Here is a 16,903-nt window from a genome sequence, read left to right on the forward strand (position 1 = left end):
GATATAACTTCATTGCGTGTTGTTAACAGGAGTATGGTTGATCAGCTTGAACAACTACAATGTGAAAACTTGAGGGACAATTTGATGTTTTTTGGTATCGAGGAGGAGGAGGGCGAAGACTGTATTGATAGCATTAGAAGCATATGTGCTTTATCTCTGGAAATTCGAGAACCAATCGAAATAGCATCTGCCTCTAGGATGGGAAAGAAATTCGTGAGCAAGTCTACTCGGAATGTGCGTAAGCCGCGCCCCATAATTGTCAAATTTATAAAACGTCAACAAAGGGACACTGTACGTCAAAACTCTCGAAAACTAAAAGAGTCAACCATTTCAATTTCTGAACACTTTCCGAAAGCTATATATGAAAAACGTAAACTATTATTTCCTGTGTATAAAAAAGCAAAGGAGGCAGGTAAACGAGTTTCGTTTAATAAAGACAAACTTTTTATTGATGGTGTGCAGACTGTGGTTAAATCAAACGAGCTAGTCAAAATTACACGTCGTGATCAGTCAGGTGATAGAATGTCGGATACATCGTCGGGTCCAGGGTTTTCAGTGGCCGAAAAAAACACCGAGCGTTTCAGGTATAAAACCTAGTAAATCTTCAGTGAGTGATGGCTCGTCTAGTGGATCCCGCTTTGAAGTGTTAGCAGATATGCACACAGGTCCAGACTAGGACACATCGAGAAGCATCTCCTTTATTAACTTTTTGTATTGGAACATTAATGGTGGTTTACATGATAAACTTAATGAGCCAAATTTTTTATCTTACATTAAAACATATGATATTGCTATTTTGTCTGAGTGTTGGATCGATAAGTCATTTGATGATATTGTAGATGGTTATATTTGTAAGCCAGTCCCATTACTAAAAAGTAAATATAAACAAGGCGGTGGACTATATTTGTTAATAAAAAACTGTTTTGCAAAGTATGTTGAAGTTGTTGATATTCAGAACGATACAATTATATGGCTCAAGTTGTCAAAGGATATATCAACTTGTGGGTTTGATTATTTTATTGGATGTGTATATTTGCCTCCTGCCTATTCAAATTATTATAAAATGTATAATTGTGATTTATTCTATGATTTGTTAAATTCTGTTGAAAAATATTCATCAGAAACGTCAAGAGTATTTTTACTAGGTGATATGAACGCAAGAACTGCTATAGTTAATGATTTTATAATAAATGACAATGTATGTGGCCCAATTTTTGATAGTTTCAACCATATTTTTGGGTATTTAAGTGACACAAATCTACCAGTAAGAAGAAATCCAGATCAAAGTACTAATGAGTTCGGGTTAAAATTGTTAAATCTGTGTAGAAGCACTGGTCTACGTATTTTGAACGGTCGGCATAAGGATGGCTTAGCTAATGACTATACATTTTGTGGTTCCCGGGGAATGAGTGTTGTGGACTACTTATTGGCTCCATATGACTTTTTACACATTATAGACCAGTTTATTGTTTGTAACTTCACTTCTTTTAGTGACCACGCGCCTTTACATGTTCGCTTGCGGTGCATACTGCACGATTCACAAGAGCCCGAGCGTAATAGTGATACGTCAAACAACTCATATAATAGTTACCGATGGAAGGAAGAGATAAAAGATCAGTGTTATGAGTCTTTAACTTTAAACAGTGGTTCACTTAGCCAGATAGTATTTTCTGATATTGAAAAATCCCAAGATGGTATTGACAATTATGTTGAATCGTTTACTTCCAATTTGATGGGCATTATTTCACCATTCTTTTGTAACTCACATAATTCAAATAATACTTGTGACCGTACCCGTAGTAAGACGACCCGATATAAAGATGACAAACCATGGTTTAACTACGAGTGCAAAAGACTTCGATCTATCTATATTAGTTCTTTGTATACATTTAATAGAGACAAAAATGTTGAAAATCATCAAATATTAATTATGTCTAAAAGACAATACAAGCGTTTAGAAAATAAACTTAAACGAAAATATAAGCGTCAAGAGGGTGATATGATAGCTACATTGCGTAAAAGCGACCCAAAGAAATATTATAAACTGTTTCAAAAGAAGAGAGCCAAAACTTCTGATGTGTCACTTTCAGAATTCTTCGAACATTTTAGAAATTTGGTCACAAATGATGGTATTAATGTGACAGTCGATACTCCAGAGACCGTTTCCGACACAACATATGATGAACTTGATCAAACTATTACACAAGATGAAATTTTGAAGTGTATTTCTAATCATAAACGTGGTAAAAGTCATGGTATTGATGGTACATTTAACGAGTTATTCATTGAATTTAAGGATATTCTGCTACCATTCCTGGAGGAAATATTCAATAAGATATTAGCATCAGGACATTTTCCGAAATCTTGGGCACTCGCAGTGTTAATTCCTGTTTTTAAAAAAGGCGACTCGTCCGATCCAGCGAACTATCGTGGAATCAGTTTAGTCAGTAATTTAGCGAAACTGTTTACATCTATTATAAATTCAAGACTAATAAAATGGTCTGAGAATAATGATATTATTACAGATGCGCAATTTGGATTTCGCCCGGGTAGCAGCACTGTTGATGCAATTTATTCTTTGTTGACACTCGTTCAGAAAGCACTTTTCAAGAAAAAAACGTTTGTATTGCTGTTTCGTTGACTACAAACAGGCATTTGACTCCGTTACCAGACTTAACTTATGGTTGAAACTATCAAGAGTTGGTATAACAGGCAAATTACTGTCTGTTTTAAAATCAATGTATTCTACAGTAAAAGTATGTGTGAAAGTTGATGGTTTTTATTCTGAGCAGTTTACAAGTTCAGTTGGTCTTATGCAAGGGGAAGTTCTTTCTCCTATACTATTTTCGTTATATGTAAATGACTTTGAAATGGAATTTCTACGTAATAGTAATATACCATATGAAGTGCAAGACTTTTCATTGTTTTTACTTATGTATGCTGATGATATGATTTTATTTTCTGATTCAGTTATTGGCTTGCAAGATATGTTAGACACATTATTAGTATATACTTGTAAATGGGGTTTGACTGTAAATATTGCCAAAACAAAAATTATGGTATTTAGAAACGGAGGTTTTGTAAAAGACGAAGAAATTTGGTATTATGATGGCAATACTATTGACATAGTGGATGAATTTTGTTACCTTGGTGTACTGTTAAATTTTAACGGTAAATTTGTTAAAGCTCAAAAACATTTAGCTGAGCAAAGTAGAAAAGCTGTTTTTGGTTTAAAGTCGAAGGTTTCGTCATTGTATTTGAATGTTTTTACATATTTGAATTTATTTCATACTTACATTAGCAGTATTTTATGTTATGGTTGTGAAATATGGGGCTTCCATAAAGCTCCAAATATTGAAAAAATACAACTTGATTTTTGCAAAAACATATTAGGTGTCAAACAATTTACAACAAATGTTATGGTTTATTTTGAATTGGGTAGATATCCTTTGATATATTTTAGAATGTACAAAATAGTGAAGTACTGGTTAAAATTGTTATCCACAAGCAACTGTATTCTTAAAAACTGCTACAGGGAACAACTGTATAATTTCTGTAATATTAGAAGCAGTTGGATTTATCAACTACAACAATTATTATTTAACTTAGGTTTAAATGAGATCTGGTATAACCAAGACAATTTGATTATTGATACAAATTTATTATTATTTGTAAAAACAAGGATATATGATCAAGCAAAACAGACTTTGAATGATCAACTGAACGTTTCATCTAAGTGTTATTTATATAAATATATTGTCAATAATGTATGTTTACAGAATTATCTAACCAAACATATGAATTTTAGAGTGTATTTAACTCGCCTTAGATTGTCATCTCATAATTTGTTTGTTGAAGTAGGCCGTTATCATGGAGTAAATAGGTTAGATAGAAAGTGTACTCTTTGTACTTTGAATATCACTGAAGATGAATTCCATTTTGTTTTACAATGTGAATGCTATAGAGACTTAAGGAGACAGTTTATTAAACCTTATTATTATAGACGTCCATCGTCGTTCAAATTAGTGCAACTTCTCAGCACTGAAAATGTAAAAGATTTGCGTAATTTGTGTAAATTCTTGTTTAATGCATTTAATCATAGGACCAAACTGTTATTGGTCAATACTTGATATTTATTTGCTTCTCTGATGTATTATGTCATGTTGTTTTATAGAAATGTATTTGTATTTATTGAACTGATAAGCATAATGTGCTTAAAGTAATAAAGAATTGAATTGAATTGAATTGAATTGAATCGGAATTGAATTGAATGACAAGTTCGTCAAACTGGACAGTATGCAAAATTTCATTCGATCAATCAATCAGTCAATCAACACAACCAGCCAAGCCAATCATCGATTAATGAATATAAAATTCGTCATACTTGACAGTATGCAAAATTCCAATCAACCTATCAATCGATTATATCAATCAACACAACTAACCTAGCCAATCATCGATTAATGATACTTAAATTTGACAATATGCGAAATTTCAATCAATCAATCAATTAACCATCCAAACCATGAAAACCAACCACCAACCAACTGAAAGTTCCTATAAGACCAGGAGAAAGACCTCCACTAACAATTGTTTGTTAAAAACAAATGATCTTTAATCTTTTTTATTTTCTTCCGCAGCTCCGGTTAGATAGGTTGCCTATAAATTAATGTAATCACTGTAGGAAATGTTTTTAATGCAACATTTTTGGTGACAACTCTGCGGAGTAAGTTTTGGATTGACCAAACATATACATGGAAGATCTTCTTAGTCGGGTCTTGCACCTCCTTTCCAAAAATAAGGGCTTATATTCTCAATATGACTTTTTAACACTAAAGACTATAACAAAGAACTTGCTCATGTGTTACATTATGAGACCAACTACAATCAAAGAGCAACAAGTCATTGAATGGTCTTTAAAGGCATCGAAATCACAAATGTAAAAATATTATCGTATATGGATGCAACCAGTAAAGCAGCTTCAATAATAAAGAAAATATGAATACAATATATTTTAGATTTTAGATTAGTTCTCGTGATTTAAGGCAACAATGGTTGAATTATATATTTCGACTTCAGTATCCGAATTGTTTTTATTCTTTTGGTTGCACAACACCTTTAGATAGAATGGGACCTCCTTTATGTAAATATAGGACCGGCCAGACTACATATTCTACACTGGTGCCTGATCTGGTATATTCCCTATAGAATTGTTTATCAAATATTTGTACAGGTTCAAAATCTATCACCATAGGCGGGTTTTGAACTGCTGCGAAGTAACAAATCTTCACACAATTTTCTATATATTGTAGACTGAAGTCCTTATACTGAGCTACTGTTTTACATGTTGATGTACTACTAGTTATTTTCTGAAAAGTAAGAAATAAGGCAATTGAAATTACAGATTACCAATACAACGGGAACGAATCGATTTTCTATATAGATTATACTCAAACTAATCTTCTCATTTCCCTACAAGGAATTTTATTTATTACAAAATCAGAAGCCAACAAGAGCTTCTATTGCTTACCTGGTAACTTATACCTAATGTCAATAGTATGCACTTTCAAAGTATATATAAGCTTATCATCCTTCTTTAGTTGGGTAATTGATGGCTTTTCTTTCCATGAACATTTTACAGAATTTCTTATTAATTGTATTTATCAAAAATGGCACTATACAGTTTCCTAGCTGATCATGATTCTTTAAGAGCGATATTAATCTTAAAAATACTATAAGCTACAAAGTAATGATACATTTCTAGACTTTTCAAATATTTTATAGCAATTTTTTGTTTTTTATAATTATATATGTTAATAAATAAAATGTGTGGGTGTAGGTCAATGATCAGAAACCCAACAAAACTACAAAGACATCTAGTGGGCAATGTAGTCTTCAACAATAGAAAGGTTGTAATACAATATCACCAGCTTTAAATTAAATTGTCCCACGTCTATATGTTCGCGGGTTTGCTTGATAGAGATGATGGAATCATTTTTTTTGTTAAAAGGTATCTCAAAATTTGCTGTATACCTATTTTTTTAAAGACCAAGGTCATAATGCGAGCTAATTATTTTTATTTATTGCATAAAAATAACAGTTTTAAAAGCGCATACATTTATAAATTACTAGGACTGTCTTTCCATTCACAACAACTTTGACTTTAAATCATTATCAATCTTGAAATCTAGATTTGCATAAGTCTATACCCTAAATGTTTAATTGTTTGATAGCAGGCAACTGATCCTTCATTGATAATATTTTTTATTATTTATAAGGTCCTCGTTGTTCAAGTGGTCTAATTAGTTTATCGGCAGTGACCATCAGCCTGTTAACTCTGTGGAACCGATAGTGGAAAGGTTCGTTCGACTCATCTGACAATGATTGCCGGTATTCCTGCCGAAGTTCATTGGATTTCTCATTGTACCCGGCTTCCCCAAACAAGAAAAATATGGCCGTCATAATATGGAAAGGGTATACAAAAGTAAAGATAAACACCAACAAACAAAAAACATTAATACAAAATTTCGAACAGGTGTAAACAAATTATAAATGATGTTTTATTATCAATTAATAATATTCAGTGTGCAAATTAATTATTTTAAACAAACTTACTCTGTAAAGTAGAGGTATATAATTTGCGGCATTTGTTTTCACTGACTCTTTAGCTGTTTTTAAGAATGGTTCAATTTCGTCATCACTGAAACCCTAAAAAAAAAAGATTTTAAGCCGTTTAAGCTAATATTAACAATAACAAAAGACAATCACGCAATCAAAGAGAATATGCTCAAAATTCGCAATGATTAAGTAAATGTATTACCCGGTTATTACTTATCTTTAAAGCAGTAATAAGGTTCAATGGCTATATTCTGTGTTTCAAGGACTAATTGTTTATTTTCAATCTGCGACCAATTTTATTTTATTTTTATTTTAGATTATTGCAGAGCGTTGTTGACTGAACTTTCTTGTTTGTTTTAGGACCAATCTTCTTTCCTTTAAAGTACGTTATTATGTGTCTTTTGTTTAGATAAAAAGTTGTATTTAGTCGTATCTTTTTAATAATTTGGAAGTTAGTTGTGCATGCTCAAGATGTTAAAAAGAGTCAAATACTGACTGTGGAATATGATAAATTAGAACAAAAGGGATAATTAATTCTAAATTAAACCTTAGGAAGTGCATATTGTAACCAACAAATAGCATACTACATCACATTGTTTTTTTCCCCAGTTTCAGTTTTTAATCGACCCTAATAAATGTCGGACATGGGTTTTTCTTCGGATAGATGTTCACAGCGCATTACAGTCCACATGATACTGCAATGGAGAGGGTCACTGACTGCATCAGCAGAATTATGATAAGAATCTACATTTAAATTTAATGTATGTTGCAGTGGCTAACTGTTTTTAAATGTGATTACAGTGTCTGGGTACATGTAAATGAATCCATTTACAGCAGTATCTGTAGCTTTGATGGATAGATGTAGGTTAACTATCTTGGAAAAATCGTCCATCAAAGACCTCTTAATTTGTGGTGGTTTGATAAACGATTATGAATCATTTTCATAAGATAAAAAATTCAGGATACGGATAACATACATGTACAAGCTTTTTATGCCCTGATAACTGTTCTTCTATATCCTCCAAACATATATTATAAACCTCCTACAAATAAAGCAAAATTTAATGAGTATTTAAATGTCACGGAACAAAAGTTGGTTGTTCAAATACACTCGATCATAATATTCGTGCGCTTTCAATTTCATTTCAAATAACAATTTACAAATATGAATCAATTACCAAAAGGTTCAATAAAAATGAATGGACCTTTTCAATGCTGATATTCACGTCGATCGGATTATTAAGATAACCCCAAAGATGTTAAAATACCTACTATAAATGCATGTTTCAAACTGTAAATTATAAGACAGTTTCTTCTTGCAAATGGTAATTTACAATATTGTTGCCTTTGATGTCCAATTATATTGACTACTTGTTAGAATTGGAAAATAAATGTCATTGACATTTAGTTGTTATTATAATTGTTACCTTTAGCATGTCTAAAAGAACCGCAATGGTTTCGATTTCTGTTAAATTAAGATTTTTACAATCCACTATGTCTGAAAATGCATCCGTCCATTCGTTCTCGTACAATTCACTAAACTGATCTCCTAGTTTCATTGGTCGATTCGGATCATTTAGGTCTGTGATAGCAGGATTGTTGTCCCTTAGCTTTGTTCCCATAATGTCACTCAATCTATAAAATGATCAATTTATATATTTTCTGGATTGACCTTCGACAGGAACACTCAAGCCCAAAATATTGTGACCAATCAAATTTGTATAGAAATAGATTTGATGTTGTATTATAAAATATGTTTAATGTCTATCAACATTTTGTCTGTGTTACTTCTGTACAATGATTATTGCAATGATGTAACATATGTTTATATATAACGTTTTGCAAATAATTGAACATAGTTTTGAAAAGGGAATGAAGATACCAAGGGAGCAATATAATACATCAAATTAAAGAGAAACGAAAAAACAAACAGCAGTTCATAAATCACTATACTAAAATCATAAAGATTGAGTAATACGAACCCTACCATAAGCTGGGATGAGTGTAGGTGCTTATTGAGGTCATTATTCTTGCTTCACCACTGAAACCTTTCGTGTTACCCAAGATAAGTAACGTTCAATGATCGTTCGTATTTGGTGATGTCACAATCGAATAAAAGGGGATCATGGTAATGTGGCTCAAGTTGAAATTTATGAAACAGATATTCCATAACGGAAAAACAAAATCATGATGGCGTCTGTAAGACTGTCAAAGAGGTGACTTTTACTGCATTACCAGGAACCCTTTTTGAACAGCTTCCTTGTAAACAGTAGCCATGGAAGTCATAAAAGGATATATACTTCATAGACGGGCGTTGCTTTAATAATACTACTCAGAATTGGAAAGTTTACATGGCAAAACATAACAAAAAACATTCATCAATGAATAAATTGTTCAAAATTTTTTCAGGATTTTTAAGATATCTTATTTCAAATCTTCTATTTGATTTAAACCATCTCTTTAGTCGAAAAGTTTTGTTTTCAGCCACCAATCATTGTCATTTTCTAGATGCATGTAAAGATACACAGAAGACTAAACTTTATCTGTGGTATTATTTTAAGATCAATTGGATAGATGCGATCATCGTGGACGTCTTTATATGTTATACTATCTGATTTCATTGAAAGCTTGAAAATAGTGTAATATTGTCAAAATTGTTCTTTTACTCCTTTCTTTTAAATTTTAAATTAAAACTGAAAACAATAGTACTTTTATTGTCCTCTTGTTCTGTGTTGCAAAAAAAAACATAATTTGATAAGAAAATTTTGGGTCACGTGTTACACCAACCTTGTTAAAGCATCAGACTTTTCCTGAGTCAGCAAACGTACACATTTTTCAGCTTCCGTTAATCTGAAATATTTTGTTTATTGAATAACTTTCAAAACGAGACATACATGTAAATACGGTATATCATTTTTAAATAACTATTTCATATGTACATACATACAGTTTTACAAAAACGGTTTAACACATTTATGCATGATAGTATTGGTTGATTGTTTTATGAAATGATATCTTAACAAACCACCAAAATTAATATTAATCTATCAATACTTAAATAAAATATACAGGAAAAAATTATACCGGTTATTTAGAATAACAAGAAACATAAAAAATATTTTAGAAGATTAAAAGGGTATTTTTCAGAATACGAGCATATTTTTGTCTCAGCTATATATCTTGCTTTATGAGTTTGTTAATTGTTTGGTTTCATTCTGACGAAATGCGAATCTTGTGCAGTAAAATTGTTACCTTGAATATTATCAATATTTATATATGTATTATATAGATTTCATGAAAAATATATCATGTGTATTTCAGGTTGATTTTTAGGAAAAAAGGATTAATATGTTTATGACATATTATGTCATTAACATATGAATATTTTGTATTACCTTTCCAATCCATTTTTATTTTCTGTCTGTAGGTATACATTTGCAGATTGGTATTCTCTCAGTCTTAAACAAAAGTAAAAAATATCATTAAATCTAAATAAAATCAAAATGGCTTCCTGGCAAAAAGTAAAATAACAGAAATACGGAACTCCAAGGAAAATTCAAAACGGAAAGTCCCTTATCAAATGGCAAAATCAAAAGCTCAAACACATGAAACGAATGTCTAGAAAGCTTATCTCTAGAACAATCATCATTTTTTGGAGTTGGTTTAATTAACTTTTAATACAATCATCAAAACAACTCATGGTGACATGAGAATACAAGTAGCATTAACCTAATGTGTTAATCAAATGTTAAATGTATAGCTGTAATCCTGTTTTGGAGTTTTTATTGTCATAATGTCAATCCTGCAGGCATGTAAAACTTCAAATAAACAAATTATTTTTAATAATAGATAGATGAAATAAATTATATCAAATTTTCCGAAATCAAAGACAAATGATCCTAAGCCATATTTGACAGAAATTATAGAATTTTGCTTTTGAAATTTGTAATTGATTTGGCCTTCCAACTATATTGATGCAAACACCACTGATGAGTTCGTGTGTAACGAAACGAGAGTCTGATGTACCAACTTATAAGCTCGGCATATTTGACGATATCTGTATAATCGTGAAATATAAGTTTTTCCAGAGAATGATTTTTTTTTAAATCTATTCATTTTCCGTAATCATTTTACTTTTATATTGCAAAGGCAATTGTTGATTACTGGTATTCAAAATACTTAATTCCAGCTTTATCTAATCAAGTGTTCGGCACAGCTGTGAACCAGTGTGTGATCTAAATATCTTAAGTAACATACTTTTTCAAAGCATCTTCTTTGTCTGATTCTGTAGCTTTCAATTTCTGTTCGAACTCTCTGACTCTGTTAATGAATCATTTCAATAGAATATTATAAAAATAGTTATTCAAAGAACAATAACATTAATTAAAACGTAATACTCCTTCCTACAATGATATTGATTTAAAATGCTAAACCTGTTTGTTTAAAACTCGTGGCCGATTTAGACAAAATATCAGCTGAAAGTATCATCATAAAGTTTTTAATATTTTCATACCTGTCAAACTCATCAAGTTCCAGAAAAGAAATTGAATTTTAAGAGGTCATTCTTTCAACAGAGAAGGTATGTTTTGTATTTGATTCAGAAGTAAAAACTATGTAGATACAATTTTCTATAATCAACAACAAATAAATGTAGAATCGATATAATAAACCATTGCTATTTTTGTTTAAATTGACTTCTTTATATTGGTTTTTTATGCATTCTTCAAAAAAATTGGTAAAATGACGAAATGAAACAAAATCTTAATCTCATGAAAAACATGCCGGTCTATGATGTAAAATGCGCATTAATTGTAGTTTATGTTTATCTACTGCAGACAAAAAAAATTGAAAACACTTGTGCTCAACGTTATAGTAGTCAAACTTTTTGTGAAACAAGACTATAAGGGTAAAACCGTGAATGCCTTTCTCGATGTATCTGCCGAATTGAATAATCAAGCAAAAGCTAAAGAGGACATTTAGAAGTTTGACTACACAATAACATGTTTATAGACAAAATGTAGAACTCTTCTAACTTCCAAATGACTTAGAAAAATTACCTTTGTAAAGCTGAAGTCTTCTCTTTCTCTGTCGAATTCAGTTTGACCTCAACTTCTTTTATTCTACCAAAAACATGTTCTTAGTTAACGTTCATATCAGAACAAACCTCAAATTTCTATATATATTTTAATGTGAAAAAGATAGTTAGGTGTAAAATGATAATTAAACACCAACCAAACAACTATAATATTTCAACAAAATAGACTGTTGAAGGCTAAAATACGGCCTTTGCAAACTGAAAAGTAACCATACGTAATCGCAAGAGTCTTTGTAAGTAAGCAAGTAATGAATACATTTTTTACGCTGTCATATATAATGCTTAATAAAAAAAATGATCAAGTGGAATGAAACCACGAACAATCAATCGTATATATTTGACGTTTTTTTTTAATCTGGATACAGTTCCTAAAGTCTTACCTTGTCACTCCTTTTGGAAAGTGTATTAGTAACCAGTGATATCTACATCATAGCATTTAGATATTTTGAAGTGTCAACCGTTTGACTCAGATCGACGACTTCAAGCTAGAATTTTTGACAAACATTATGATTTCCACTTTTTAACTGTTAATATTCCATTCCGCTATAGAAACACTTGTGTTAAATGTTATAGCAGTCACACATTTTGCAAAATAAGGCTATTTGTGTAAAGAACCGTGAAATGCCTTTTTTATACTGTGGATTCATTAATTTTCGTGGGTACTAATTTTCGTGGATTAAGGAAAACTTACATGTTCATGGATATTTAATTTCGTGGTTTTGCCAAAATCTGAATACAAGCCGATAGAAAATTTGTCTTTCGTTGAATATTTAATTTCGTGGTTCATCTGTAATCCACGAAATAACAATGAATCCACAGTATCTGTCAAATCGAATACTGTGGTTTCCCTTAATTTCGTTGATATCAATTTACGTGGATTAAGGAAAAGTCGTATATCGTGGATGTTTGATTTCGTGGTTTGCTAATATAAAAATAAGAGATGTGATAGGATTGCCAATGAGACAACTCTCCACCAGAGGCCAAAATGACGTAGAAGTTAACAACTGTAGGACATAAGTCTATACAAGCCTAAAGAAAATTTGGGGTTCTTTTAACATTAAAACTCGTTGTTTATTTTACCCACGAAATCCACGAAAAATAACGAACCCGCAGTAATCAAACCAAAGCTAGCATATACATTTTCTAATATCTGTATTCAGAAGTTTGACTACGCAATAGCATGTTTGTGGACAAATTGTGCAACTCTTCTAATTTCCAAATGACTTAAAAAAATACCTTTTTAAAGCTGAAGTCTTGTCTTTCTCTGTCGAATTCAGTTTTGCTTCACATTCTTTTATTCTACCAAAACAGATTGTATAAGCATGTTGTTAGTTAATATCAGAACAAAGTTCAAAATTTGCAATATATAACTTTACTATAATATATTTTAATGTGAAAAGGGAAGTGAGGTGTAAAACGATAATTAGACAACAAAGAAACAATTAACTTTCCACAAAATAGAGTTGATGATGTTACAATACGTCCTTTAAAAATTGAAAAGTAACCACACTAAAATATAGCCCCTCGTCTAAACAAATAAACAAGTAATAAATATGAATGTCACACTGTCATAATGCCTAATAAATAAAATGATCAAGTGGAATGAAACCACGAACAATCAATCGTATATATAGTTGGCGTTTCGGGATACAGTATGTAAATTCTTGACTCGTTACAACTGTTGGATACTTTTTTAGTCACCAGTTATATATAAATCATAGCATTTAGATATTTTGATCGTTACCAGTTTTACTCTATCCTTTCCCCGACAAGACACAGATCGACGATTTATACATGTAGCTAGAATCTTTGACAAACATGATGATTTCCACTTTCTAACTTAACATTCTATTTCTCACCCGTAACATACCAACTTCCCATCGTATGGCGTTAATATATCTTAATTGCCATAGACGGGGATCTAAGTTAAAATCGATCGAATTTTTTATTACATTGCCAAAATAAAGTTTGTATCGTATTATTTTCAGAAATATAATGAAACGTTTCTGTCACGGAGCACTTTGATTGTGCAAAAATGTCAGATTTTTTTAAGGATTATACATGTACATGAAAACACCTGTTGTTTGATTAGAAAGAAAAATAGACGAATAGCTAAAACTTCTAAAATAAAATACGAGAATATAGTTTTTATAATGTGCTTTCTGAAAATAAAAAGATAAATATGGGTCATCATACGCGTTTTCTTGCTACAAAACCAAATAGGTAAATTTTCTATATGTTCTTTTATAAAATTATATTATTTTGAGTTACTTCCCTTTATATGGGTATGTTCGATTTTTTTAATGGAACAAAAATTATTCTATATTTGTTGAAACAGTCGTAAAAGAAATCACTCAATTTTCTCTATTTCATAGACAAGTCTTCCAATCGAATTCCATTCCGGTCTCAAAATTTGCAATTGAAGATCTAGAAATATGGTTGTTAGCTATTTTATAATACAAGATGGCGAAAGAAACCGATTTCCTTAATACGTAACGCTCGTGCATGTGCACACTATACGGATTTCTTTACCTGGGTTGAATTCTTTACACAAAAATTGCCCCAACGGAGCAATGCGGAAGAACAATTGAAATCGACACTATATATGTTTTATGATATCCATTACAAATTTGTTGATCAATACGATCTGTCTGTAACTCACTAGCAATATTCCGATCTAACTATCCTTAGTACAATACCTTTTTAAAGCCTCCTCTTTTTCAGATTCTGTAGCTTTCAATTTCTGTTCAAGATCCTTGACTCTGTTAATGTGTAAATGACATTAAATATTAGAATATTATGTAATAAACAAACGATAACCACAAATAAAAGAACAGTGTTTCCATGACCACATGCGATGAACATGTTTTATCTCTCTAAGGAGAATCACTAAGGCTCCAGAAATTGGATGTTCTTTAATTTTTTTTTCATACCAAGGGGCATATCACCTGTAAAATGGTTGGTCCGACTCTTCAAAGATCTTGTTGACATAAACATTTGATATAGTTATCATAAATTGCAGGGGTAAATTCTTGATTTCTGAAAGGGGCGAGCATAGCGAGGCAAACAAATTTTTGAACGAGTTTATACTAAAAATGTATATACATCGTGAAACACAACTGATCTTTTATTTTAAGGCGATCAAATGGGAGCGTATGCCCTCTACGCCCTCCCCATAGATCTGTAACTGAATTTCATAAAAATCTGACAAGAAACGTAGTTGTGAGAGTTCTTACAGTGTTGCTATAACAATGAAAGTATTAAATTCGAAAATACGAATACAAATTTTTCTCTGGGTTATAAAATTGATCTACTACACAAACGTATTTAAGATATTGATTTTATAAAAAGCAGCAATCTAGAATTTAGTAAAATAGGATGATACATAAACGAGGTTTATGTAACTTATACTAATAAATTGAAAAGAGTAACTCTTCAAAATAAAAAAAAAAGCATTCAATCGTATATGCAAAGGGAAGTAACTGCAATCCCTCTTAATTGGCTATCAGGCATTTTTGCGAATGCTAACTGAGTTTCTCGATGAAAAAGCTAGGTATTGGATATTCAACTAGTATTTCATAATAGTTTTAAAACATTTGACTTACTCTTAAACGTTATACACTTTAAAAGAGAGGCGAAAATTACCAAAAGGACATTATAACTCATAAGTCAAAAATAAACTGACAACCCCATGGCAAAAAAAAAAGAAAAAGACAAACATACAAACAGACAAAAAGCAGTAAACAGAGCACAAAAGTAGAAAACTAAAGACTAAGCAAAACAAACCCTATCAAAAATAAAGGGTGATCTCAGGTGCGTCGGGAGGGTAAGCAGATCCTGCTAAGTCTAATACGGTAGGTCACATTCAGGGAATAGAGGACGGGTTTGTAGTTACGACATTTGGAACATATCCGACGTCATCTGTGAACAGATATTTCATAAGATCAACCAACTCGTGATGGCTTCCGTAAAATTTTCGAAGGGATGATTTCAACTTCACCACTTGGAAATCTTGGTTTTATATCTTTTTTGAGAGTAGCAACCCTCTATCAAGGAAATCAAGATAGGAAACGCAAGCCCTGGAATATTGTATCAGCTGTCGCTGCTGGAATTTTGCTACCTAGAAATGGAAAGTTCACAATTGGGAGGCTGAAATCAATTTTTTTGTCGTAAAGTTTTGTTCTCAACCGACCCTCATTGTCAATTTCTAGATGCAAGTCAAGATATGGTGCAGACTTAACTGTATCTGTTGATTAGTTTATTGTTTATGATGACTTATATCGCTCAAATACATTAAAAACTATAAGCATAAATATAGGCAATAGCAGTTTACCGCGGTTCAAATGTCATAAATCGATTTAGACGACAAATCAAGGTAAAATTGAGAATGGAAATGGGGAATGTGTCAAAGAGACAACAACCCGACCAAAGAGCAGAAAACAGACGAAGGCCACCAATGGGTCTTCAACACAGCGAGTAAATCCCGCACCCGGAGGCGGGCTTCAGCTGGCCCCTAAACAAAAATGTGTACAAGTTCAGTGAAAATGGACGTGATACTAAACTCCAAAACATATAAATGAACTTTTTGATGATGATGATGATGATGATGATGATGATGATGATGACAGCAAATTAATATTCAGGACGGGAACATCATAATGTAATATGAATAATAACCCTGCTTTGTACTAGACCGACACGAGAGGCGAAAGATACCAAAGGGACATTCAAACTCATAAGTAGAAAATAAACTGACAACGCCATAACTAAGAAAAGAAAAAGACAATGGACAAACAGACAAAACAACAGTACACAAAACGCAACACAGAAAAACTAAACTGAGCAACACGAACCCCACCAAACACTGAGGGTGATCTCAGGTACTCCGGCAGGTTAAGCAGATCCTGCTCCATATGTGGCACCCGTCGTGTTGCTCATGTTAGTTTACTCTAGCTATCTTAAGTAACAAACTTTTTCAAAGCATCTTCTTTGTCTGATTCAGTAGCTTTCAATTTCTGTTCCAAATCTTTAACTCTGTTAATAGATTAATTACAAAGAATATTGAAATAATATTAATTAAAAGAAAATAACCTCAAACAAAACGTTATACTCCTTCCTACAGTGGTTATGATCTAAAATGCTTCACCTTTTAGTTTAAATAACATTATTGGTACCAGCTTTTTACATCAC

The 16,903-nt window shown here is 31.6% G+C and overlaps 1 protein-coding gene across 9 annotated transcripts in view; it reads right to left on the reverse strand.

Moving 5' to 3' along the window:
* The window catches only part of LOC127716702 (myosin-9-like), an 86,778-nt gene that overhangs the window by 53,963 nt on the left and 15,912 nt on the right, over positions 1-16,903 (reverse strand). For 4 of the 9 annotated variants that reach the window (XM_052222936.1, XM_052222940.1, XM_052222933.1 and 1 more), the window contains 10 exons: positions 16,685-16,747; positions 14,413-14,475; positions 12,950-13,012; positions 11,676-11,738; positions 10,876-10,938; positions 10,014-10,076; positions 9,406-9,468; positions 8,046-8,253; positions 7,596-7,661; positions 6,616-6,708 (listed from right to left, as the gene is read on the reverse strand). In XM_052222936.1, the coding sequence (XP_052078896.1) occupies positions 6,616-6,708; positions 7,596-7,661; positions 8,046-8,253; positions 9,406-9,468; positions 10,014-10,076; positions 10,876-10,938; positions 11,676-11,738; positions 12,950-13,012; positions 14,413-14,475; positions 16,685-16,747 (808 nt within the window). Of the gene's footprint in view, positions 1-4,902; positions 5,370-6,615; positions 6,709-7,595; positions 7,662-8,045; positions 8,254-9,405; positions 9,469-10,013; positions 10,077-10,875; positions 10,939-11,675; positions 11,739-12,949; positions 13,013-14,412; positions 14,476-16,684; positions 16,748-16,903 lie in introns of those variants that run through there. The other 5 variants (XM_052222934.1, XM_052222935.1, XM_052222939.1 and 2 more) reach the window with 5 other exon arrangements.

The sequence above is a fragment of the Mytilus californianus genome, unplaced genomic scaffold, assembly GCF_021869535.1.
Source record: "Mytilus californianus isolate M0D057914Y unplaced genomic scaffold, xbMytCali1.0.p SCAF_9, whole genome shotgun sequence".
Lineage (NCBI taxonomy): Eukaryota > Metazoa > Mollusca > Bivalvia > Mytilida > Mytilidae > Mytilus > Mytilus californianus.